This window comes from Seriola aureovittata, chromosome 6 (genome assembly GCF_021018895.1).
Source record: "Seriola aureovittata isolate HTS-2021-v1 ecotype China chromosome 6, ASM2101889v1, whole genome shotgun sequence".
NCBI classification, from domain to species: Eukaryota; Metazoa; Chordata; class Actinopteri; order Carangiformes; family Carangidae; genus Seriola; species Seriola aureovittata.
Window position 1 is genome coordinate 13559313 of NC_079369.1, and position 26753 is coordinate 13586065.

Sequence of the window (26753 nt, forward strand, 5' to 3'; positions counted from 1 at the left end):
GTCCTGCAGTTTTCAGTACCAGTGATGGGCTCACAATTTCAGAACAGGACATCTGTTATCTTGTAAAACGTGTTTTGATGTCTAATAATGCAGCATGTTTAACGGCCACAGCCGTCAAACATGTATCCACATACCTCATTCCAAATTTAAGCATACCCTCAAGACACTCGACAACCTCTTTCACTGTTTATTTATTTTACAGGCACAACACAAAGACAAAGAAGTAGACTGGAAGTGTCGACACAGTGTCAAGCATGGAGAGACATTCAAGCGTAGCTAAATACCATTAACTTCAGGTAATTAATTGATATGGGGAAAATGCTGCTTTTTTATTCTTGTAATGTGATTATAGGCTTTTGAGTCATCCTTTGAGTGCTCCTCTTCATGGTTGGTAAACTTGAAGTGTTTTATTCTGTCAGATTCTGTGATGGCAAAAATACACCTGAATGCAACATTTGGTCAGGGCACAGGCTGCATGTCTACTGAACAAAACCTCAAAGTTGATGTTGATTTCTTTTAGAGCTATGTGGCTGTCAACTTTAATCAAGGAGCCCGAAACAGATCTGAGGAGGGGCTCTGTTCTGGTTTTGTTCTTGGACAGATCAAAATGTGATGACAGCTGATAAACCATAGCTACACAGTCCTCATGAAACAAATATTAGATTTTTTGAGTGTAAAAATTCATGTTGAATAATAACCAAGTTTTTTTTTTTTCAAACTTTTCCTTTGATTTTTGCTTACAAACTATTTTTCAGGAACATTGTGGACAGGGCTGTGGATAGGTCATGTCATGGAGGGTGGGGTAGTCCTGAGGTCATCTGTGTATTTGGGAATTGGAGTGGGAGTTTGCACACATTCCACAATTAAAAGCAAGCACTTACTGGATATGTTGCAAGCTATTTCCAGTATTTTTTTAAGATAATTTTATTTATTTAACGACTACTTTTAGGCCAAGGAAAACAAAAAAAGTTTCCTCAACAGAATTTCAGTCTTGGCAGTGTGAAGATCATTTTGAAACAGGATTTATATTTTAATGCAGTAAGGGGAAATTTAGAGTATTATTGAAACAAAATAATAAACATTTAAAAGCTGAATAATAAGTTTCAGATTTGGTTCAACAGCCATTCTCTTAAGTAAAGCATTTTATTTGAATATTTTTGTGATGTTGGCCCATTTCAGTCCTACAGTGACCCCTGGAGGACCTCGGGCCGTAGATTGGACACCTGTGCGCCTCCTGACACTAATTTCCTGATTGGCTGAGAGGAGGTTGCGTGGTCACACAGAAAGTCCAGCAGAAGCGAATCCCCTCTGCGGGAAGTGTCTCTCTGTCAACCTGAGAACAACCGCAGTCGATTAACTCCTGCGTCCACGTGGATAATCAACCATGGAATTATTAGCTCGATATCTGGACAGGAGCAATTCAATTAGGTAAGTGTTTTTTTTTAAGTAGTAGTTGTTCAAAATTAGCTTAGAGGTAAAATGTCAACATTTTTAGTTAACTCCTCTGAAGAGTTCTGTCTCTGGAGTATAACTAACTAGACGTAAAATATGTTCGCGGCTGAAACACCAAATATTTAGATGTAAAAAATGAGCTTAAATCCATTTGCATTATTGTTGTCTCACATTAGAACAACAACAGACGTTATTTATTACTTAATACAAGTTCCCGACGGGACCAGGCAACTATAATTCAGCTGTAAAATAGCTGTAAATGTGTATTTCAACAGAAACCCTTAAAGTAAAATGGAAGGCTAGAGATTTGCTCGGTGTCAGGGAGAGTCTGTGGGCGACATACTGTTGGGAAAATATTGAAAGTGGACTCCCAGTGAGCTAACCTTGGACTTAAAACCCAGGCAGCTCCATGAATGCAGTCAGTGTCCTCAGTACATGGAGTTCTTCCTGTAAGAGATGGCCAGTCTGGTCCACTGCGCTGAAAAGCACGACTATTGCTCAAGTAAATTATCATCAAATAACTGCTCTCTCTCTCTTTCACTTCTGCTTCCCCCCCCCCCCCTTAGTGCTATATGCTGGCCTCTTCATCAGCTAAAAGACTCTGTTCTCAGGTGCCCACAGCACCAGGCCAGACACAGGTTGTTGTTTTTCCCATCCGTGTCCCAGCTCCTGCATTGACGTTGCCCCTTTTTGTTTCAGCTCTGTCATGACTCAAGATGTTATCAAGGAGGAGAACCTGAGAGATGACCTGAGGTACTACTTCATGAGCCCGTGTGAGAAGTACAGGGCCCGACAGCAAATACCCTGGAAACTGGGTGTGCAGATCCTGAAGATTGTCATGATCACCACACAAGTATGTACAGTGGGATTAATGTAGATTACCACAGACATGGAGAGCAGAACCACCCAGAAAAACACTTCCTTGTTGTTTCAGTAGTGGAGAAAGTGCAGCAAAACAACAGAAAAACTACTCAGAACAATTACTTCATATTCATATTCTACTTGAAGTAAAAATACTACTTCAAAGGTTACAAGTAAGGAAAGCCATTGCTGTATGTGAGCTTTAAAATGTAGACAGGCAAAAGTCCAAATCAGTGTATGTTGGGAAATTGGAAACTGCTCAATGTAGCAAAAACTTTCAAGAAGCAACAACCACAGACGGCTAAAGACCGAACATTTCTGGAATTAGAGGAATATTGTGGAAAAAAATTACTGGTATTGTACAAATACTAATTCCAGAAGCAGAAATAAATGTACTAAATTACCTCCACCCTTGATTATTACTGTAAGAATTTACATAAAATATAAATGTTCCTTCTTCCTCTTGTTTCCTCCGTAGCTCATCCTGTTCGGCCTCAACAACCAGCTGGTGGTGTCCTATAAGGAGGAGAACACCATAGCCCTCAAAAACCTTTTCCTGAAGGACTACAGCGGGGTGGACGAGGACGACTACTGTGTTGCTGTCTACACCCAATATGATGTTAAGGACAGCCTGTTTTATGTCCTGGATCAGGCAAGTTCATCTTCCTCATCTTACATGCTTACGCTTCATGCCTTTGTTTTTTCTACTGCTGTCGCAAAAATGAAAAGTAGTAGTTGTAATGTCCTGTGGGATGGGGAAAGATTCCCATGTTGACAACTTACAAGCGTTTGCATCATTGGACAGGTCGAGACGGTTGTCTGATTTTCAGAATTGTTGTGTGGTGGTTAAAAATACTGTGCATTGACCGTGAGTTTGATTATCTAAACGGCTGACTCTTGCTGAAGTGATGCATCACAGTTCTCCAGTCCTACTTACGACTCGGATGTTGACATGAACAGATTTACTAGTTGGAAACATTTAGGAAAACTCTGTTAAGAGATGAACGCATCCTTATTCTTCAGGGTTAGTTTGAATTTAAATGCTGTAGGTTTGACTGCGCATATTTGTGCTTGAGTTGAGATTGACCTTTTCCTTAGGTTAATGGGGTTGTTTCATACTTTGCTACTGTTGAAATGAAAATACAGCACCTTCAAAAAATGTAAAATTAACCCGATTTTAGATTTTAAAATGTATATACATACATTTTATAATCGTTGTAGGTCTGTGTTACATGATCATTGAGCTTACAAGGTGATATATATATATATTTTTTCTCTTTATTTTCATGGAGTCCATATACATGCGCACTTGTGGTTATGATTACGTTTTTGCAATATCCTGGTATAATGCATGTAAACATCTTATCATGGTCTTAAAAACATGGATAAGCTCTTATCCCTGAAGACACCTGCACACAGAAGATCAGAAACCTGGATACTGTTATGAACATGTAAACATGTGAATGAATGAATGAATAACCAGCTCTCTCATGTTCCATGTAAACGCCTTATCCTGAAAATAATCAAAACCAGCATAAGATAAAACTGGGAAGCTAATGCTCATATTATAAATGTACTCTGTGTGATTTTAAACTTCTGGAAATCCTGGGAAACATGCTGGTACTTAATGTTAAACAACTTGGCTTTGTGTTTGTGTGTGATATGGCAGTCTGCATTCTCTTATGACATTGTATAAATCACGCTGGGACAGTGTGTTTTACCTGAGGCCTGTGATATTTACAGTACAGCCAGTTGGGCCGGCTCTCTACGGGTCCCATCAGTTACGCTGAGGATGAAGACGGCGAACTGCTGCCTCTCATCATCTGTAAAGAGTACTACAAGAGAGGCAGCGTGGAGCCCTCAGACGAGGTCTACGACATAGACGCCCAGCTGGAGAGAGGTGAGAGGCAACAATGACATGTAGTCACCTGCAAGATGCCAAAAGCAAGTTAAAGGAGGCCATTAACATTTAAGTGCCTTATCTATACAGTCTACAAACCACATTTTTCTATTTTTCATTATATCGCTGAGGAGCTGTTCAGTATGCATTTATATCACAAGTATTTCTCCTATTGCAAATCACTGCATTAAATTAAATTGTATATTAAAATATGTTTACCAGAAATATAAAATGAAAGGTCTTAGGTGCAAAATACATGCTTTCAATAACAGTCCTGTCGTTGTTTTCTCACTCTGTCCATCTCTTTCTCAGTTTGTATGTCACATGATCCAAAGACTGCAAACCTGTGGAGAACCCAAAATTCATCATTTTTTGATCTGGACTTTTACAGGTATACAGTGCAGCTTCTGTTTAACATACAATACCTTCTTTTTCTACTGTATATTAAAATCACCTATTCAATCCACCCCTTCCTTTTTTTTTTCAGGCTGGTCGACATCAAAATAACCTTCCAGCTGAAGGGAATCAACCTACAGACCGTGCGCTCGCGGGAGTTACCTGACTGCTACTCGTTCTTTGTCACGGTACAGTTCATCCCTTCAGCTATTATCTATTATTATAAACTGACATGAGCAGGTGAAACACTTTAATACGTTCCATCATGGAGAGACACAGCTTTGAGAATCTTTGAGACTGATAAAGACCACAGATATATACATATATATTTAATTCAGCTACATTGTTTTGCTAGTTTACTTTCCTTTTCCCTAGATAACATTTGACAACCAGTGTCACAGTGGAAAGGTGAAAATATTCCTGGACATAGACGCTCAGAGCAGCACGTGTACGGACTGGAAGATATCTGGGACGGGTAAGGTTGTGTAAGGAGTTGTGGAGAAATGTAAATAACTCATAAATCATTAACCACAAGACTTAAATTTAAACATATCAAAAGATTACCAGATTATGAAGAGCTGTTTGTTTTTTCTCACTATTAAGTGCAAATACATATTTGTAATATTTACACATTACTCTTAAGTATAAAGTTTAAAGGGTTATATGTGATTGGTCATACTTCTTTATGATTATCTGTCATTTAAGAAAAAAAAAAAGAAAAAAGTATGTTCACCAGATCACCTCCTTTGTTTTTTTTTTAATAAGGTGGAAACATTTGAAAAGGTGAAAACAAATACAAATAACTACATTTTACTCCAGTTTCAAGGCCTGATATTGCTGACTGTCAGTGAGGCGTTTGCTTTCAAACTTGTAGCTATCTGTAATGAATGTTGGGAGTTATGTAAGAGATAAACTGTCTCTCACACACACACACACACACACACACACACACACACACGTTTATCTGTTTCAGCTCAGAAGAACACGCACTATCTTCTGATGTTTGATGGCTTCGTCATTCTGGTTTGCCTCACATCAGCTGTGCTGTGCACCCGCTCCATCGTACTGGCTGTGAGGCTACTCCAGGTCAGCAGTTCAGCCCCTGCTCACACTCTTCCATATCATACAGAACATTTTTTGGTTCTTCCTCCTCTACTTTTTGGCTTATATTTCTTAATTATTTTCCGGTTGTTCAAAACCTTTACAGTCTTTCTCACTTTCTTCTTCCAAAGCTAAATGTCAATATAAGCACAATTAATTCAAATTCTCATTATTACAGCATCTAATATACCTCATGTAGATATGGATCTGTTATTCTTGTGTTTGGGCAACAACCAGAAGGATTTTTGTTACTGGTAAAATAATGTTGTTTGTCTAGAATTTACCATTTAGCCATCAGCTGATATATATGTACATCTTTTTCTTTGAGAGGCTCTGAATTTGCATCGTTATATATTCAGAGATTCTCCCGATTCTTCCATGAGAACTACAATCGTAAAGTGTGTGAGGACGATCAGAGGGAGTTTCTGAACGGCTGGTATGTGCTGGTCATTGTCAGCGACATCTTGGCCATAGTTGGATCCATACTGAAGATGGAAATACAAGCAAAGGTAAAATTAATCATGTTCTTCCGTCCATAGAGATAAGCTTACTGTTATCTTCTGTACAAAGGCAACTGAGATATAATACTGCATGGCAAATGTCAAATAAATGTAACAGAAAGGAGATGTAAAGGTCCTTGTGTGTACTTTATTTTTTAAGTTCATTTAAGTTAAATAATCAGAGACAATTGGCTAAGACATCGGAGGGTATCGTCAGGCAAAAAAGAAATTAATTGAAATCAAAGTTTCAAGCAGTCAGCATCATCTTGATTTTACAACCTTTTATTTATGAAGCAGTTGAGAAATAAAGTGCTGTTAAATTATGTCGGTATACCAGTGTCTGGTGGCCTTTTGGAGCGAAAAGACTTAATGCAGACACTGTAAAGTTTATTTTAACCTGTCTGCCCTTTTCATGGCCACCATGTTGAGTGTTTACCCCAAGCTTGACAGAGATGGAAATAAACTCTTCCCTCATACACTCCAGCCCCTGGCTGAGGCTTTTGTTTAAGAGTAAAACGTTTAGCTTGCTGTTGTGTCAAAAAATAAGTAAAATAATGGCAGATACTGCTTGAAAAAAATAGATTATTTTTTTTATTAAAGAAAAGGCTGATATGAGAATTCAATGAACAAGGTATTTCCTTCTGAAATCTAGTGATAGAGGGCAAGTTGTCCCTATTAAGAAAAAATGATTTAACATGGTAGATTTACAGCAAAATAGTTAATGATTGATAGGATGTTCCTGTGTTGCAGTTCCACGTTGTACTTTAAGCCCTAATAAAATGATCCACACTCAGTTTACAACAAAGAGGGTGCCAATTAAAATCAAATCATACTTAAAGTGAGCTCTCTCCTGTAGAGTCTGACCAGTTACGATGTGTGCAGTATCTTCCTGGGAACATCTACGTTAATGGTGTGGGTTGGTGTTATCAGGTACCTGGGATACTTCCAGAAATACAACGTGAGTCTGAATATCAACCCTTTTTTTTTTTTTTTTTTTTTTTTAAACAAAGTACAGGGGCCTTTTCTTGCACTCATATCCAAGACATTTAGCAAAAGAGAGTGTATTGTTTATATTAACATTTTACACTTCATTTGGGATTTGAAATGCACAAAATCTGATTTACAGGCTCTAACCCCAATCAAATGTCTTCAACTTTTTTTTTTTTTTTTCATGATTTGGTCACGAGTGAACAATTAGTTTTCACATCCTTCTACTTTCTGCATACTTCCTATGTTTCTGCTGTAGGTGCTGATTTTAACCATGAAAGCAGCCTTCCCCAAGGTTCTGCGTTTCTGCTGCTGTGCCGGCATGATCTACCTCGGCTACACCTTCTGCGGGTGGATTGTACTGGGCCCGTATCATGAAAAGGTAACAGACAAACTGGTTTGAGGGAGAGTAGAGGCAGTGGGGACCTCAAGATTAAATTAAAGACGCGAGTTTATGGGATAATCGTTAATCATTAGGATTAGGGAAATCCCAAATATGTGCATGTGTAAATTGTTATGGACAGTGGAAATTAGGGGAACTATTTGGTCTCTTTTCAGTGACATCGCCCCTGCTTGTTCCTGTAGAACTGCTGAGACCACAAAAATAAAGTCGCATTAGGGAACTCCCAGACATGCACGTGTGTAAATGTGTAAATTGGCTGAAACAGCACTCTGTGATTCAACAGTTTAAAAAAAAAAAAAATCTGTGCAGAGATTGCAGTGATTCACACTGGGAAATAATTGAATTTGTGAATTCTGAGAATGTAAATGAATGTTCATCATAGTGAAAGATGCAGGTGTTCTGCACCAAGTTTCAGTCACAGTTCAGCTATAAAACAAAACTTACCAAGCTTTCTCCTGTGGTTATGTAGCTTTTGAATTGCAGTTTCAGCATTATAACCTGCAACTAAGAAAAACTGCAAAAACAGCCTTCGTCTTGAGAAACTTCAGGTCAATGGCCTTTTGCCTGTTTAAACACTGTGTAGGTGCACAGTTTCGTCACTAGGTGTCAGTGTATGTTCGCCCAGTGATCCTCTGTCTTAAGTGACAGCAGCTCTCTGTGCTTTACTGTCAGCCACCAATTCTTAAACTGGGACATACGTTTTTGCCACATTCATGCGTGTGCACACACTCACAGCCTTGCCTCTGTTTAATAGTAGCAGAAGTGTGTTTTTGTTGTTGTTGTTTTTGTTTTTTTGGATATTAAGATAATATGAATAGGATAATAAGAAGAGGAAAGGGAGGAGAGATATGAGGGATCCCTGGGCTCGAACAGGGGATGCTGCAATTTCATGGCCAACCTCTTAAACCCCTAGACTCTTGAAAAGTGGTTGTAGTAGCAAAGGTTTTGTGTATGCTCTGAAAACAAAGTAAATATATTTTAATTGCAATTGTAGGACATTTGGACAGGCGAGGACCACAGCGTCAGTTCAGGAGAGATGGTCTTAACTCCTTGGATAGCATGTGCCATCAGAGAAAATATGTGTGTGTTTAGCTGTCCTCGCCCGTTAAGATAAATTATTTACGGAAGTCCGAGCAGCAGTAGGCGTCTAAACAAGACAGAGCTCATACTGCTGGAGAGACAGATGTGAGATAGACTGAGATCAGCCGCCATGGGCCAAGTGAAGCCTCACTGACCAGATGGAAATTTGTTGACAGTCTGAAAATGATTAGGAGAAACTACTTGAAATAAGTTGTGGACTGATAAGTGTGTTTGTGGGGTCAAAGTTAATCTCATGTATGATAACACTTTTACATAATCACCTGTCATCAGCAGAAGTGAAAGTGATTTGACATGTGGTGCTGCTATGCTTGCAGCCGAAGTAAAGCGGTTGCGTTCACAATGCTGTTGTCTTCTGAGACTCGGTCAAGATATTTACATTTTGGTCGCAGGGGGAGTCCCCTGTAGAGTGCTGTCAGCCCTTCCAGGATCCTCTTGTGTATTTACTGAGGGAATAAACAGAGGATGTTGTAGGACCTGCCATCCCACACGTCTTCAAGTGCTGTGCCCTGAATCCATACTCTCACAGTGGGATGTTGTTTTTAGATAATATCACAAACTGGGGAATTTGGCTTCTTTCATAACATTTGCGACTGGTTATCAACATCTCCCTTTCAGTCATCTGTCTCTTTGTTTGCCTTTCTGTCTTTATCAGTCCACCTCTATCAACCATCCTGCTTCAGTCTTCTACACCTCCTGTTCCCTCTGAGTTAGACGCTTATTGGAAAAAATTATACAACATATAAGCACAAGTTTTGCATGTCTCATGTCAGCACTAGTAATATAATTAATAATCTGAAATAAGTCACTTTCTCGTGTTAAGCTACAGGATATCGCCTATGGCTCCACACCCTGTCTTAATGCTTCACATCTGTTTTGACTTGTTACTAGATCAGAAACGATTATGCATTTACTTACAGCCAATCAGTAACTATTTTGATAGTTGATAGTCATTTTTCAAGCAAAAATTTCAAACATCATTTAGTTCCAGATTCTCATTTGTCAGGTTTTTCTCTGTTTCGGCTTATAAATATCTTTTTAGGTTTTACTGTTTTTTGTGTGTTTAGGTTTGTTAAGTTGTGTCTTGTTTGTTTTTATCTATTTTATTATTACCTTCCTTATTTTATAGTTTTTCTATGATCATTTTTAATTCACATAAAGTGTCTTTGAGTAGCCTGAAAAGTGCCCTATAAATAAAATGCATTATTATTATTATTATTGTTAGTAGTAGTAGTAGTAGTAGTAGGCTTTTGAAAATTGTAATGAGCATTTTGTTTTTATTTTTTATTATTTTCTGGCATTTTATAGGCCAAATTATTAATTAGAAATGTTTAACTTTGCTTATAACATTTGTAACTTTCATATAATCCAGTCTAATGTCCCTTGTTCCATGTGTCCTAGTTTGAGGGGCTGAGTCGTGTGGCGGAGTGTCTGTTCTCCCTGTTGAACGGTGACGACATGTTCACCACGTTCGCCCAGCTGAAGGACAAAAACACGCTGGTGTGGATCTTCAGTCGGGCGTACCTCTACTCCTTCATCTCCCTGTTCATTTACATGGTGCTGTCGCTCTTCATCGCCCTCATCACAGACGCCTACGAGACCATCAAGGTACTTGTTTGTTAGCTCAGTCTGAGTGACGTGAGAGCTGTGGACACTATGTGAATTCAGCTTTTAAATCTTCTTATGCCATTAAAGGCAACTCATTAACATTTCACAAATCTCTGGGAAGACATGAAAATATCAGTGACGTCTTTGTACCATAAACGTCACCAAAAACCTTTTCGAGAATACATCTAACTTATCCACTGTGAAATACGTCTTTATAAAAAAAAAAAACTGTTATGAAAAAGATACTGTCATGTACTTTCCAATACACTGTTTTTTAATTGTTGCATTTATATATATTTGTTTTTACTAACAGAACTACCAGAGGGATGGGTTCCCGTTGACAGACTTGCAGAAGTTCCTGAGAGAGCAGAAAGATTTTCCTGTTGTAGAGGAGAACAGTCAGACAGACGTTCACGTCAGACAGTCTCTGCTCTGTTGCTGCCAACGGTATGACAGTGTCCACAGTAATGTTGATACTGTGATGATAATTAACTTTTATTCTCAAGCTCTGTTCACACACAGACACGCACACACACACACAGACATGCACACCTGGGAGCTGCACTAAACAAACATGACTTCTCATCACTGAAACAGGAGTGGTGTAATTGTTTAAATGCTTTGCTCAAGGGCAATGTGTTAGAGGCGGGTTCTCTTTTTTTCAACCATCTCTTATAGACTTCAGCTGAGGGGGTTTGTTAAGATTTTTCTAAAAGAAATAGTTCTGGGTTTTGTTTTGTTTTTTCATTTTTGTGGCATCTTGGTTGCTATATGATCATTGCTGTAGTATTTTTGCACTGCACTTAACCAGAAAATCAGTCATGTCAAACAAACAGAACGGGCAGCAGTATGTTGTCTTATTTGATTGAGTTTGCACTCTTTAATTATCAAGGTCACGTTTTCTGCTGTTTGCTCAAAACAAACATTTGCTGCTGTCAATGTGAGAAGCATCCATCTTATTGACTATTGAACTTTGGTGAGAAAGATGTACCACTAAGTTATAATAACATTTAAGAAGCATATATACAGTGTACTTTGATTATTGATCTGTCACCATTACAAGGGAACAAACAAGGAATACAGAATATTACATTATCATGGTCATACATACACAAAAGTCTCACATATACTGTAACATTCACAGTTTTAGAACTGGGTTTGCATTGCTTACGCTTTGTTGCTACAGTAAGACATATGCCTATATGTCTCTATATGTCCCTGTTTTCTGCTCATTCCTTTTCTATGAGCCAATCTCTATCATCAGCAGGCAGCACACTGCAGTGGAGTTTCCTCCACGCTTTGGTTTGGCTCGCTCTGAATGCGGTCTGAGCGCAATGAAATTAGTGGTGGGAGCTATGCAGACACACCCAGTGATGGGCTGATTACAGAGAAACAGAGGGTGTACACTGTGGCACTGTTCACCCCCCAACCCTGAGCTAGGGTGGTTAGCTGGGCAGAGTTATTTGATTTGAGGGCGATGGGTGAAAGTATAACTCCAGTTGTCTTTAATGTGGTGTACAGTGAAGTTTAGTGTGTGTGTGGGGTTTTGTTTCATGCAGGACTGCATTCTCTCTTTCTTCATCACTTGCTTACCCTTCTTTTGTAATCAGATGCCATTTCTTACAATAATTTCCTAATATGCCAGTGTAATGAATTGCATTTTATCACACTTTTATTTCACCATGTCCATTTTGAAGCCACAGTGTAAAGTTTATGCATCACTTGGAGCTTGTTGAAAAGCCATTGCTTCCTCCTTAACTGTTTGTTTCTACCAAACTGAGAGGTTTCAAAGTGGCACTTCACTAGACTGCGGTTTCTTACTTTTACTTTTGGCTCAGCATTATTAAAGCTTCATGGAATGTTTTATATGCTTTTAATATATTATTCAATTTCCCTGTTTTGGATCAATTAAGCTTATGTTCAGGAAAAGGCCTAACTGTAAACAGACAGGAGGCTTGGTTTCTGTAGCCATCGCCGTTCGTCTACTTCAAAATGATCAGACCATTTTATGACTGAGTGCAAAAAGATGTCGTTTATCCCAGAAAAGCAACAGCTGTTGTTTTTCTGAGATAAACAATTTTGTACAGTGTTTGCCATCAAACCAATATTTTCTGCTAGCCTGAGCCTCAAATGTTTGTACACACTGTAAAAATTATTTGGGCGACACATAATTGGTGGAAAAGAACTGAGTTCATCAGCGATGGAAAGGTTTACTTTGCTGCATATATTATGTAAGTGCCGAATGAAATATTGTGGCTCAGACAATCGTTTCTTCCCTTTCAGGGCTTTTCCGTCACTATTGTTTTACCAGACATTGACACTTGCACTCTGCGGTCTTTTCCTGCAGGTTTCACAGCCGTTTTTCTATCGCAGAGACACCCAGGGTTCCTGCTCTGGATGTCTTAAGTGTTAAAGGAAGTGTAGTCTCAGTTACAGAGCCATTATGAAATAATGTGTAATTGTGCAAAACTGGCAACTAAATATGCATTGTCTCTGTGTAAATGAACATAAAAGTGCCAGTGGCCTTTTAGATTTGGCTGCCTTTTTGTCATTAGGAGTACTCTTGTCAAGTTACAGATGGTGCAATTACAGCCATTTGCAGCCTCTGACATGACTAAATGTCGTATTTATGTGTATCATTGTCTTGCTGTGCTCAGAAAAATTAGATCAGTGTTCTGCTCAAACACTTCAGTGTCTTACAGGATGAAATTTCATCTGCTTACAATGAGCCTCTCTTATCATGTTTGGAAAGCAAGTTGAGGAGTTAGTCACTCTCCGTTTGGATTTAAAACTATTTCCTATTTGGAACCAATATATCAAGGTTGTCTGTTTGGATGAATGTATTCTGTGTCAGTAGTTACATGTATGAAACTTCATAGTGAATTGACAAGTATTGTAAAGATTTTACATGACACTTTGTACCTGTTTTTAAAGCGATTTGACAAAGGGAGCAGTAAAGCTGTGCCTGGAAGCAATGTATAAATACAGTAAGGCCTAAAGCTGGTGCAGTTTTGCTTTCCAAGAGAGTAAATGGACACAACTTTATTGCTCTCTTTGAAATACATTCACATCCTCAAACGGCTGCAGCAAATTGCGGAACAGAGAGTCTGGGAATTGGTCTGTGAGAGCTGAAGCAGACACAACTGCAAAATGCTGCATCTGGCAGATCATAAAAGATGAAGGAAAAATGTGTAATTTGTTTACAGATTTGATGTAACAGGGACATAATTAGCTGTTTCTCCTGGGTGCAAACAGTCAAACACAAGAAAGTGTTCAAGATGCAAGGCTATCATTTTCCTAGTGCTTGGTTTGGGGATTTTATTCTCAGAAAGGGTACGCCTGAAATCCCAACCTTGCCATCCCTATGTTGTCTACCTTTGTGTAAGAGGCCAAGCCTTCACGCAGGTGGAGGCCCCAGAGAATAAGGAGGAGGACTTGTGCTGGTTTGAATTGTGGGAACTGACTGTGATAATCTTTGTAGGAGGTTAGCTCAACACAAACACTTTAATACTGTAGCAAAGAGTTTAGAGAAACCTCACTAGTCTGAACAAGCAAATGTGAGCTTGCTGAATCTTGAATTCTTGTGCCCTTTGTAATGAGTTGGATGTGACATTGTAACACAAAATGACTCAGACACAGTCTGAGATAGTAGTTTCACATTGAACCTGGTGTAGTTGGGGGGGTGACATCAGCTTCTGTGTATTGAGCCATGTTTGAAACAAAATCTGGTGAAAGCCGTTGGATTTTTACTCGTTATTAAAACTGCAATGATTAGTCGACTAATTGATCAACAGAAAATCATTAATCGATATTCAATCATTCGTTTTTCAAGCAAAAATTCCCAACATTTGCGTACAGTTTCTCAAATTGCTGTTGTCACATCTCACAGTAAATGGAATATCTTTAGCTCTTAAGATATACTTACAAACCAAGTTTTCAAGGGCTTTAATGTTTTGAATACAGATCAGTATCCCTGATGTGTGAGATATTTGATTAGGCATCTTTATGAGTGAAAATATTTCTTTATCAGTATATGGGGGTGTTGATGAGACATTGGTGGCGTCATGCCTCTTTTTTTCGATCATGTCTTTGCAGAGTTCCAGAAAATGATGATGTCATACTGATCAGTTGACAACTGTCCCACCTCCAGATGAGACGATTCAGGGAGCAGGAGCATGAGGGGGAGGAGGATGCTGGGAACAGGACTTCACGCGTATGATGTAGACTTCAGATGCTTCCGCTGAAGAATCCTGGAGCGTGTATTTCCAGGAGTAAAAAGTGCAATATGAAATGCTGGAAACTGGAACTCAAGTTTAAGAGTTGGAACTGGGAGCAAGGCAAAAAGGTTTCACATGTTATTTAACAGTATCTGTTGGAGTTCAGGATACTGATGAGTTTACTGGGCCTTATTTAGGCATGCATATGCGCTAGTTGCCAAAGAGCTGGATTCGGTGTTGATTTGCACTTGATTATTTCTGCAAACACCGGGTCTATGCAACATCATGCAGTGCTAGAGGAAATGTATTTGTCAAATGTTGTAGTAAAGAGTGCAATAAAGCCAATGTTTGTTTTACATTACATTACATATATCAAATGTTAGACTACGTTTCTCGTTTTTTCTGCAAGTGTGCACATTGAGCTTTGAGTTACACAGCAAGTAACAAGTAAGTGGTCAAAGCTGTGGATTAATCCCATTATTTCCATGATCAATGTCTTACCAGCAGTGATGGGAACTTGATATAAAATAAGAACAACGTTTCAGTACAACAAATCTCTCGTGTGCTCAGAAAAATATTAGGTGCTCCAAAGATTTCTCTAAATTTCATAACATGTTCGCAGATGGGCTGAGATTGAGAAAGAGGGGAGTTTTAAATGACTACACCAGCACCAGAGCATGAGTCACGGTAATCATCAAATCTACGAGCATGTCAAGCTATTAAAACAAGCTGGAGCATGCCTTCTCACCTGCACTGTGACTACTATGCGTTTACCTGATAAAAATCAAACGAACATGTTTCATTAAACCCTTGAGTTTGATCTGACAAATCATCAGAGCTCATCTGCAAGACCTGCATTTCCCTTTAGGGTGCTTCTTCATAATATCATCCAAAAGATCCTTTGACTGATTTCAGTCTGGATGTGATAAAATGTCTGAGAGATCAGGCGGTTCTATGGCATGTGTTAATGAGCTGACACGCCATTTAGTGCCACCTCAGTGTTTTTCATATGTGGCAATACTGCCCTTGTATTAGTAATATCTCATTTCATACTAGGACTGGAGTTCAAGTCAAAACAGATACCAAATCCTTTTCACTCAAAGAATTTCTATCGACTAATCTGTGAGTTTAGTTTGGGTCAACAAACATCAGGAACATGAGCTAATGACAAATTTCAAAACACTCACAATTGTGGAAAATGGGAATAAGCCTTCCATTGAAGTCAAGACAGTAAACACAGTAGGTTTGAATGTGAACAGAGGAACTGCTCCAAAATTATGACTCAGAATAAAGGAGAATCCACCCATTATATGAATTCACAATGTTTTTGTGCTCCAAGGCACTTCAGTGTGTTGGTAAACCTCCACTACATTCTTTGTGTTGTAGACTGACTTGATATAACAAGTTCAAAGCTGGATTACCAAACCAGCATAGCAGGCACCTGCTTTGCCCCGGGGGCTTCCAAATGCCTCAAATTAGATGACCACACAGAAGACTGGGAGTCAAGACAGCAGTACCGGTTGGGTGTAAGTGTATGTGAAAAATGTGTCATCTACTGAATGGGATTTTGGTGGAGACTGTACATGCACACTTTACAGAGGATGTGAGGTGTAGGGGGGCCTCAACAAATTAGTTCCTCAGGGCCCCATAACAGATAAACACAGCCATGGCCATGCTCTGCAATCAAGGTATTGAGTCACTTTTGTCAGCGGTGAAGAAGTGCTTCTCTGTAATCTTTGCTGTTTTGTTAAATACTGAAAATGTTTTTATCTCTTTGGGCCTGGAACAGTTAATGAACTGAAACAAGGTGAGAAACGTCTTTTTGATTGAACTACTAACAACTGATTGACATCTTAAAGTGCCATTGCTTTAATGTAAGGGGCCAAAAACATTGGGAACCACTGGTTTAAGCTTTAACATTGTGTTATAATTTATCATGTGTTTTTAATGTAAATGTCTCCAGATACCTTAATTTGAAAAGCACCCAATGACTCCAAACTGTCAGATAAATATGGTGGAGTTAAAAGTACAATATTTCCTGCTTAAATGCGGTGGGGCAGAAGTATAAAGTAGCATAAAATGGAAACAAATTCGCAAGGGGTTTCACTCTTTCTAATCAGGTTTGCAGCTATAAACGTTAATATGACATTAATAAAGGATCTGAATTTATTATACTAAATATTAGTCAGTCACCTGCAATTATAAATGTTAATAAATCACGGCCTCAAGTCAGCTGCTGTAAATGTTAATAAGTAGTTTATTAATGGATTTTTTGGACAAGTTTCAGTGATGAATTTAACCGCGAGCTAAAAAGACCCATAAAGTATTATGCTGGAGTAGGATTTCCACAATCTGGCAACCCAACAGTTGCTCTTATTAACTGCTTGCCACTGCTCTATAAAGTAGCCGATAAGTAAATGATTTATTACACATATATAATAAAAAGCCATTAATCACACTGTATAAGCCCTATAGAAACAGTGCTTGAGCAGATACCGTCTCTGTGATCGGACCTCGCTCGGTCAACCTGAGGAACTGAGGCATTAGACTGGCGCGGCGCACGCCCTCTGCGTCACCGAGCTCAAAGTGAAGACGCTCAACTTTCCTGCCTTCACTTCGTCCCCTGTCCCGCTGCCGGCGCCTCCGTCCGTCCGTCCGTCCACCGCTGCGGAGGCTCAGAGGAAACATGCCCATGAACTCACGGAATATTTCGCAACCTTTGATCCACTGACGCCCCTCTATCACAGGTAAACTCACCTGGCTAGTTGTTCTTTCCACTAACTCTTTGTTCTTACTTTTCTACGTTGTATTTGTTTTGTCTGTTTCATGTCGTTTTCTGTATTCTAGCAGAGCTTGTCTCTCTGTTTGTCACTTTGTCCCACTGTGAGGACTTTGTCTTCCCGCGTTGGTGCTGCTGTTCAGCCCCGTGGGACAGGCTGTAGTAAAGTTAGTTGCATACGAAAAGAAGGCTCCTGAAGTCATGGAGAAATCTGTCCTTTAGACTGTACTATGTTGAAGTCATGTGTTGCAGCATATCTGTGTTGTTTACCTTATACAGATAGGAGAAATTAAATTCCATGGACTCTTCTCATTTAATTTGACTGAGCATATTGTTTTGGCTCTCATTTAAACGTTACTATGGCCACTATCATGTTTGGCTTTATTAATGGGTCTCATTTTGATTTCAACTTTATTCAACACAGCTTCCTCCCATTTAATGGGTTCTGGCATATGTGCACTTGCCTTTGGAGTCAAGTCATTAAATCTCTCTTGGCCTAGAAGTTATTTGTCCTTGAAAAAACTGGCATAGTGAAGCATTTCAGCTCAGACTTCTCATCACATCTCTTATCATCCCTTCTGTTTTTGTTGTAAATTAATAGACGTAATTCCCGAAAACTGATATGGAAATGCCTGCAAAGCATTTGAAAGACATAGTTTAACTTTCTTCTGTTGTTAAATGAGAGATTATCTTAAACTTGAATGGATACTGCATACAGTGTAATAACACTGCCCAGCAAAATACTGTTTATTAGTATTGCTTATTAGTGGATAATTTTATAAACTAGACAGTAAGGTGAACCATTGTCCTTGTGTATTAAAACAGAAGTAACTGTGTTTTGTATATATTTATATTGAAGTTGCAGTGATAAATCGAATAAATAGAAAATAAATCGACAACTATTTCGATGATATTCATCATTTAAGTCATTTTTTTGAGCTGGTTCAGCTTCTCAAATGTCATTATTATGTGCTTTTCTTTGTCATATATGAAAGAAAAAAAGAATATATTTGTGTAATAAAACAAGATATTGAAATAGATCATCTTGTGCTGTTAGAAATGTATAGACCTAACATGAATTGATTAATCGAGAAAATAATTGGCAGATTAAAATGCAAATATTCATAGGTTGCGGCCCCAATTTAAAACCCCAGGAAGAGGCTAAAGTCTGTTATGTAATTTAGAATAGCATACTAAATGGTTCCACTTCTTATCTTTTCTCATTCTTGCTTCACAGACTTGCCTCTAAAATGGCCCAGCAGAACCAGACCTGTCATTATAATGAGTCCATGGGCTTCTTCTATAACAACATTGGCGCTGATGATAAATGGGACAAAACTCAGCTCATCCTCGTCCAGGTGGTGGGATCACTATTCTGCTGTTTCATCCTGGTTTCCAACGCCATGGTGATAGCTGCTGTCATCACCAACAAGAGGTTTCACTACCCTTTCTACTATCTTCTTGCTAACCTCGCCGCCTCGGATTTCCTCGCTGGCATAGCGTACGTTTACCTCATGTTTAACACGGGCGAGGTGTCGCGGCAGCTCACAGTTAAAGAATACTTTATCCGCCAAGGCCTGCTGGACATCAGTCTATCAGCCTCACTGTCTAACCTGCTGGTAATAGCACTGGAGCGCTACATCTCCGTCATGAACTGGAAAGTCCACAGCAACCTGACAAAGAGGAGGGTGACCCTGCTGATCGTGCTCGTGTGGGCCATCTCCATCCTCATGGGGGCCGTGCCCAGTCTGGGCTGGAACTGCATCTGCAACCTGAGCGATTGCTCCCAGCTGGCTCCCATCTTCAGCAGGAGCTACCTGGTCTTCTGGTCTGCGTCTAACCTGGTGGTGTTCCTGGTCATGGTGGCAATCTACATGAGGATCTACACCTACGTCAAGAAGAAGACGTCGGTGCTCATGCCGCACACAAGCGGCTCCATCAACCGCAAGAGGACGCCTATTAAGCTCATCAAGACAGTGATGGTCGTGCTTGGTAGGTACTACTCATAAAAATGTTGCGTCTTGATGATACAAAAGGGAGTCAAGACATTTCCTATGTTACTAAGGTGTAAAGAGTTGTGGTGTACTTTGAAACAGTCACAAAGTCCAATTCACTGAGTCACTGCTGAGCACACTGGACTGTAATCTGTGTTTTCCTGATATGGAGGAAAACCTTGAGCATTATAACACAAACACCAGTGTTTTCAGTAAACCTCTAAACCTGCTTGTGCTTGTCGTGAGGTGAAATGAAAGGTTTCTTTTATCTCTCTACGTATCCTGTTCCAGTCTTCTGGTCCCTCTGTATTTCTTTTCCCAGTGACTGAAACACTCATTCATAGGATTGGAACTAATACAGTTAACATTATCATTTATAATATAGATTCATTTTTTTACAAAGAACAGATTAGTTATTTAATCTATACCATGTGAAGTATAGTAAAAGAAACCTAACACAAGTTACCAGAGCATAAAGAGGCATCTTTACATTCCTTGTTTTTTCAAACCAACAGTCAGAAACCCAAAGGTATTCAGTTTACAGGATGTGAAAACAGCTGGAACTAGAGAATGTTTGGCATTCATATGCTTCAAATTCCTTAAACTTTTAATCACTGCGGCTGATTCATCATCTGTCCATCGGCTTATCAATTATATGACTAATTGTTTGGGTAACCACTTCTCATTCATCTTCTGTTTCCCAGAATTATAAAGCACAAAAATGCTGAAGCGTTCTTTTCTTCTCATTTATTTTTGTCCTAGATAAGGTCGTCAGATATCGTGGTTTGGCTCTCTTTGTTTAGGTGTTGCAACAGGATACCTTGCAATAGAGGCGCAGTACCCAAATCATTTCCCTCCCAGCACAGAAAAGGAACAATAGGACTTCTGCAGCATTGATGAGTTCATCTCAGTGCTGAATACGCTCAGTTTTTGTGTTTTTGTACACTTTTCATACAGTCACCTGGAGGATTATATAAGACATGGAGGAGTTAGTTGTTGTGTTCTTTCCCAGTTGCTCTGCAGGATAATGATCTGTCATTGTTCTTTGTCTCTTGGGGCTCTCTGCTTGCCCAGACAGATGGCTCGATACTGTACTGTATGAAGCGTAGGAGCCGCCTGCCTCTGCACACACTTTATTCCAGAGTGCTGTGTAATTATCTCTCCCTGCAAGGACACTGCTCTTCAGCCTGTGTGGCGTACCATCCACACCACACCACACTGGCCTTCAGTGAACGTCCCCTCCTCCCTGCCCAAAAAAAAATACTTGAAGACGTTGTCAATTGCTTTCAGATGCAGTTCTCTGTAGCTTGAGGAAATGTTGTCTTTAAAGTCCCCCTTTAGTGTTTAAAAAAGAAGTGTTGTGCTTATTGTTTCACATTCATGTGCAGGATGTGCAAGTTTACTTCTACTCACCTTTATTCTCAGTTGAAGTTTATGTGTATGTATGTGAGCAGGATTTTGTGAAATCACAACAACTTTGGAGCCAATCGTGGTCCAGTATGTAACTTATACAAGTGTGATGCAGAAACTTGAGACGTCGATCACATATACCTTTACAGTGAAGTAGAAGACATCATGTGTCCAGTAGTTTAACTTTTAAAATGAAAGAATTCTTGATTTTTTTCATGACAAAAAAGTGAATCTAACTTCAAGAAATTTAAAGTAGGTAGTTCAACTTTTTTGTGGAAAGAAACATGTCAAACACAAATTGTTATTCCAAGCAGAATGTCTATATATGGTTTAAAATGCACAGAAGGAAAAAAGTATCGGAGGCACTCTAACGTAATCGGTGTTGTAAGAAATATGACGTTGATGTCTGAGAGAAAAAAGAAAAAAAAAATCTCAGATATGTAGTCAGGTCTGGGTCAAGGGCTGTGTTCGTCAGGAAAAAAGACACTTGACTTTTGTTCCGGGTGAAAAGCAGTCTGCTCAGGTGGAAATGGCAACTGGACAAACCTGTTCAGAGACACATGAAAGCAGCACATGCTTTGTATGAAATGGATGAGTGCAGAAGTGTTAGTTAGAGCTGTTGTTAAACGTAGTCACTGTGCACGACCTGTTCTCAATGACAAACACTAAAGAAGAAAACACATTCATATGTGTAAATTTGCACTTTAATCTATTATTTACTTACTTCAGTGTTTAGAATAACTCCTCTTGTGTTCTCTTGTTTACATGTGTGAACTTATGTGTAGTTCACTATTCATGGCACTAGTTTGGTAAAATATCGATCTCTTTTTATTGGTCTACAGCCATTTATTTGTAACATTTTCAAGAGTGTTGGGGCTTACTCTTGAGGTGAAGCATCGAACTACACAAGGCCGATTCAGATTTTGTTTTCATTCCTTCAGTGTAACCACCATCGCGTAAATGAATGCTAAAAGGAACATATGCTTGTGTTCCTCATAACCACTCTGGCTTTTTCTTTGTCAGAGATTAAAGAGGAAATAAAGTCCACTTTTAAACTTGTGGAATACATCAAAAACTGCAAGTGGAAGTTGATTTAATGGGGTCTCACTCCATTTCAATTCAGTTCACGTTATTTTGGATTTGTGGTTCATCAAAGACAAAGAAAAAACACAAACGGAAGAAGAAAGAGTACAGAAATAGGAATTCACTATAAAAAATGTGGCAAACGTTTTGACTTCCAGGCCTAAGAGCAGAGAAAAACGTAAAAAAAAAACTTAGATCAACACTTCTACCAGACCCTCTCTGTCTGTTTCTATGTAGAACAGTACTTGTTTTTGTTGTGTGTATTGAAGCTGCAGAGATGCTGGTAGTACAGGCGAGTTGCAGCTTGTGGCTTCCTATCATCTCCACAAATCTCTTAGTAGCTCTGTTTTGTGCCCAAACATGTTTGAAATAGATGGCTAATTAAGTGCTTCTGTGACCTGCCTTGTTATTTACCAAACACACAGAATTGAGCATTTAACATAATGATGGCATCGTATTTCTTTTAATGTGTCTGTTTTGTGTAAATGGTGTTAGAATGGCATTATTCTACAGCGGCACAGAGAGCGCAACACAGTGCAACTTAAGAAAACACATGCAAATCGACAAAACACAAGCATATCAGAAAGCATCTTCATCAATTTGAATACCCATGTTGAAAAAACACAACACAACAAGACAAAGATACTACAAATACGCACAACACAAACCAAATACAGAAACAAGCTGCAAGTAGCACAGACAACAATGAAAGTGTTTCCAGGGGACACAAATAAGTGATGAACCCAACTGGGACACAGTCATTGTTTCACACACAAATTGCTGTGATATCAATGTTATAATAAACCAAACAGACATTAGCTCATTTTCTATCACCACTGATGAGAAGCCATCTTCATAGCTTCAAAAGTCACAAAGCATTGAACAAGTGTGTGTTGTGTTTTGTCTATTTGCACGTGTGCCCTTAAGCTGCATTGCATTGAGCCCTCTTTAGTATTCTGCTAAAATGCACACATTTTTAACATAAGTCAAACTCTTATACGTTCTGTTTTAAAGCTTCATTAATAGACGTACGTGAAACCACCAAATACATTCTGATTTATTTTTGATTCGTTTATATATTTGGTTATCTTTTACCCACCTGAGAAGTCTGTCACTCTCAAAAGTCTGGGAAGCAAGGATAAATCCATGACTCGCTTAATGTTAAAAATAATGATGAAATCCATCGACCATCCATCGACTGAAAATTATTTAGCAATAATTTTGATCAGTTAAGTCATTTGCCAAAATGACATTGTAAATTGAGTATTTTGGGGTAGTATTTTTTGGGAAAAACTGTGTTAGACTGTTTCTACCAGGCTGTGACATTTTCACAATTTACAGTTCAGGATCATATCATGATCACAATTTCTTATGGATTGTCTGGTTGTTGTAAGTAATTATTTTATTAATGGTTAGTAGTGAGATTGTCAATGTTCTATGAATTATAAGTGAAAATTCGTATAATGCTTGAATGCTTTGGGGTTTGCAAGTTGTGAGCCCACATTTTAAGAAAAGGAGGTGATGCTGTTTATTTTCAACAGTTTATCACACAACAGATAACACCTAATAATAAGTGTACAATTAAAGGAATCGTTCCACATTTTGGGAAATGGGTGTATTTGCCTTTTTGCTGAGAGTTACATGAGATCAGTACCAGTCACATCTGTACAATAAATATAAAGATGCCACGAGCAGCCACTTAGCTTAGCATAAAGACTGGAAACAAGGGGAAACAGCCAGCCTTTCGTTGTCCAGTTAACAAAATCTGCTTAGCTGCCTCTCACACGCTTCTTGACCAAGAGCAGTGACTTCCAAGGAAGATATTGTGCCTGGCTGAGAAATTGTCCTTTAAGACAATTATTATATTACAGTTTAATTATTTTACATTATAAGATAATTATTATATATTATATAATGAGTAAAAATCTAAGTGTCTGTGATTTGCTGTATTTTTTCCCGTAGGGGCCTTTGTGATCTGCTGGACCCCCGGCCTGGTTGTTCTCCTGCTGGATGGCCTCAACTGTAAGAGTTGTAACGTCATGAAATTAAAACGATGGCTGCTGCTCCTGGCCGTACTCAACTCCGTCATGAACCCTTGCATTTACTCTTACAAGGACGAGGAAATGTGGACAACCTTCAAGAACCTCATGCGGTGTATTGGAAACGGTACTCGGCGGCAGCGGTCAACGAAGGCCAACGCCAGGCCGCTCAGCTCTGGTCATGACACGGGCACCAGCCACCTCCCGCCAGAGGAGATAAAAAATGATGATCAGCATATACTCAAGACCTGAAAATGGAACTCGCTAAGAACTTTGCAGAACTCATGTCCAGATTCGACTGGACGTACCTTATGAAGATATAAGAACATAAGATACAGACTGGAGATGACTTGAAAGAGAAACAACACATTTTGTCTCCAGTTGGTCTCCAGGAAGTTATTGTCGTCCTCAGATTAAAAGTACTTTCTCGAAGAGACACTGCAGGCCCGCTGCTCCAGTGTGGAGCTGAGGCTGGGGTGAGATGAAGAGACTTTGATGCACTAATAATGACACGACTCTCATTTATAAGTAGTGAGAGATTGCTGATGCTGTTTCATCCTGCTTTTTTTGTCTTCCTCATCACATCCCTGTGGGTTATTTGATCTTGGATGACACTCTGCTCCAATAGCTCCAGAAAGACCCGGTATGAGGTACACAGCGGTACATTTCTACTTTTACCTCAAAAAGGGGTAAAAATCATGTAATGGGTGATTTTTTTTCACCCTGATATAATTTTTTGTAAAGGTTTATTGGATGAACTAGTCAAGAAATATAACTTGTTTATAGTCAGGTACTATAAAACTGTAGGTGTGCTTGAATAGGGCATGGTTTTAATGATTATTTCCTGTTGTTAAACACAGTCAATGAAAAATACTGTAAACTGCTGTACTGTATGCCTCTACTTGTACCTCCTGATATACGTAATAATTTCAACTGTGTGATATAGCTAGCATGCTCGGTGAGACCTGATGTTTTTGGCCATTTTCACGCAGCTTTACTTTGTGAAGCAGTTTTGCCTGTGTGGAACAGATAACAGCGTCACTCCTCTCTAGTCCGATATGTCCTCTTTTATCAGCTCGCCTAAACATACATAAACCCCCGCTTGCACCTCATGCAGGCGAACTTGTTCTCCCTGTAGCATTCTTACACATCCGCCAACAACTCCCTGAACTCACTCGCTGCCGTCATGCTGACGAAACAGCTGCTCGTCTGAGACGACTCTGACTCTTTACTCTGACGACTAAATTGATAAATCATTGACAGGGTTCACATGACTCTTCTTCAACCTGCTGTATGTATTTATGCCACTCCTGCTGTAAAGGACATGACATCGTTAAAGCTAGTTCTGTTTTTTTTCTTGGGAGTGTAGGAATGCCACATAAGAGAGCGGTGTGGAAAGGTTTACAGCTTCAGTGGTTTTTTCTTTACTGAACTGAGGTTATACATGATTATGTCCTGTGTATTTTTTCGACTTTTATAACTGATTGATTAATTAAAATCATAAAAGTTAACTGAATTCATTAAGTGATAGCTTTTCTTTCACATAGTTTTTGTTTTTGTCAAACATCAATGACTTTCACTGTATAGTTATCTAATATGAACATCAGTTTGAATATGATTCCACTTAAAGTTCCCAAAATGAGTCAAATAATATGTATTTATATATAATATAACGGCTGTTATTAAATGTATTTTATAATAACAGAGTATAAGAATAATATACAGATTGTTGGCATTCTGGCATTCACTACGTTTAGCCACACGAGCGGTGGGGCTCATGGCCAGTGTCGTTCAGTTCGTTGATGAGACCACCGCTTTGGTCCAAACTGATCTATTGGATGGACTGTCATGACGTTTTGTATAGACATTCATGGTCCAGAGAGGATAAATCCCACTGATTTTAGTGTCCTCTGATGTTCGTCTGACGTTTTCACTTATGTGGCGAAATAGCTCCTCGTCAATCAGAAAATTTGCTACAGCCATTCAAGGCTTCTAGACATCATATTCTTGTGATCCCCTGACTTTCCCTCACATGTGTTTGATATTTCTGGTTTTGAGTGAAATGTCTTGAGGACTATTAGATTAATCACCATTAAATTTGTTATAGGATGAATTGTAATAACTTAATGCGATCATCAGTTCAACTTTTTAATTTGTGCAGTACTTTAATTTGTGAGGAAAATACCTTCAAAACGTTCCCATCAGCCTCAGCTGTGTTTACTGCTAATTAGCAAACTGCAGCATGCTAACATGCTACACTAGAATACGAGAATAAACATCAGCATGCAAACATTGTCAGTGTGAGCATGTTTGAGTAGCTGCTAGAGTGGCTGTAGGCTGTGGCTTTTAAAATGATGTGCACACTTGACACCTTACGATGGCCCAACCAAACCATAGGGTTACTTGGAAATCCTGTTTGACCGAGTCTCCTGATTACAAACAAAGATGACTGTCACTAACTGATAAGTAACTACTTGTAATGGTTACCCTTAAACTTCGGATGACACAGCAGGGCAGATGTTAGCGTACTACCAAAAATAACACTGAGATGATTATCTCACATTCCTATTACATGACTTGCATTGCACTTAGTAGATGATTAAGTGCCACTGCTTGAGATTTCTGCTGCTCTAGATCATCCACTTCAGTATGATTTACTCTGTTCGGGCCACTTAACGAGTGACCTTTTGTTTCCGTGCAGTCAGTCTCCTATTGGCCGAAGATCCTGAGAAAGGTAATTGAGTCTTAAGTGGGAGGAACAAGATCCTCCTCTGAATTAGACTCCAAAACACTTGCATCAGTAAAAATAACCGCATAAAAGTATTTTAATGTAAACTTAACTCAGCTTTCTTTGATCAACAGAAACATTACATTATATTTGAGTTGCCTTGTACATATTAGCCACCTGAAATGATTCATGGACAC

At 39.0% G+C, this 26753-nt stretch overlaps 2 protein-coding genes across 2 annotated transcripts; both read left to right on the plus strand.

Moving 5' to 3' along the window:
• Positions 1–74: 74 nt before the first annotated feature.
• mcoln2 (mucolipin TRP cation channel 2) lies at positions 75–16288 on the plus strand. The gene is made up of 15 exons (XM_056378317.1): positions 75–296; positions 1180–1428; positions 2152–2305; positions 2792–2965; positions 4057–4213; positions 4526–4604; positions 4701–4797; positions 4985–5084; positions 5583–5695; positions 6070–6219; positions 7067–7168; positions 7457–7579; positions 10100–10306; positions 10620–10753; positions 14402–16288. Exons 2-15 carry the CDS (start codon positions 1385–1387, stop codon positions 14436–14438), a joined length of 1671 nt encoding a protein of 556 aa, XP_056234292.1. The 5' UTR covers positions 75–296; positions 1180–1384; the 3' UTR covers positions 14439–16288.
• A 310-nt stretch (positions 16289–16598) lies between these two features.
• lpar3 (lysophosphatidic acid receptor 3) lies at positions 16599–25344 on the plus strand. Its single transcript, XM_056378318.1, has 3 exons — positions 16599–17270; positions 18540–19294; positions 23752–25344. The coding sequence occupies exons 2-3, from the start codon at positions 18553–18555 to the stop codon at positions 24078–24080; spliced, it is 1071 nt and encodes a 356-aa protein (XP_056234293.1). The 5' UTR covers positions 16599–17270; positions 18540–18552; the 3' UTR covers positions 24081–25344.
• Positions 25345–26753: the final 1409 nt, after the last annotated feature.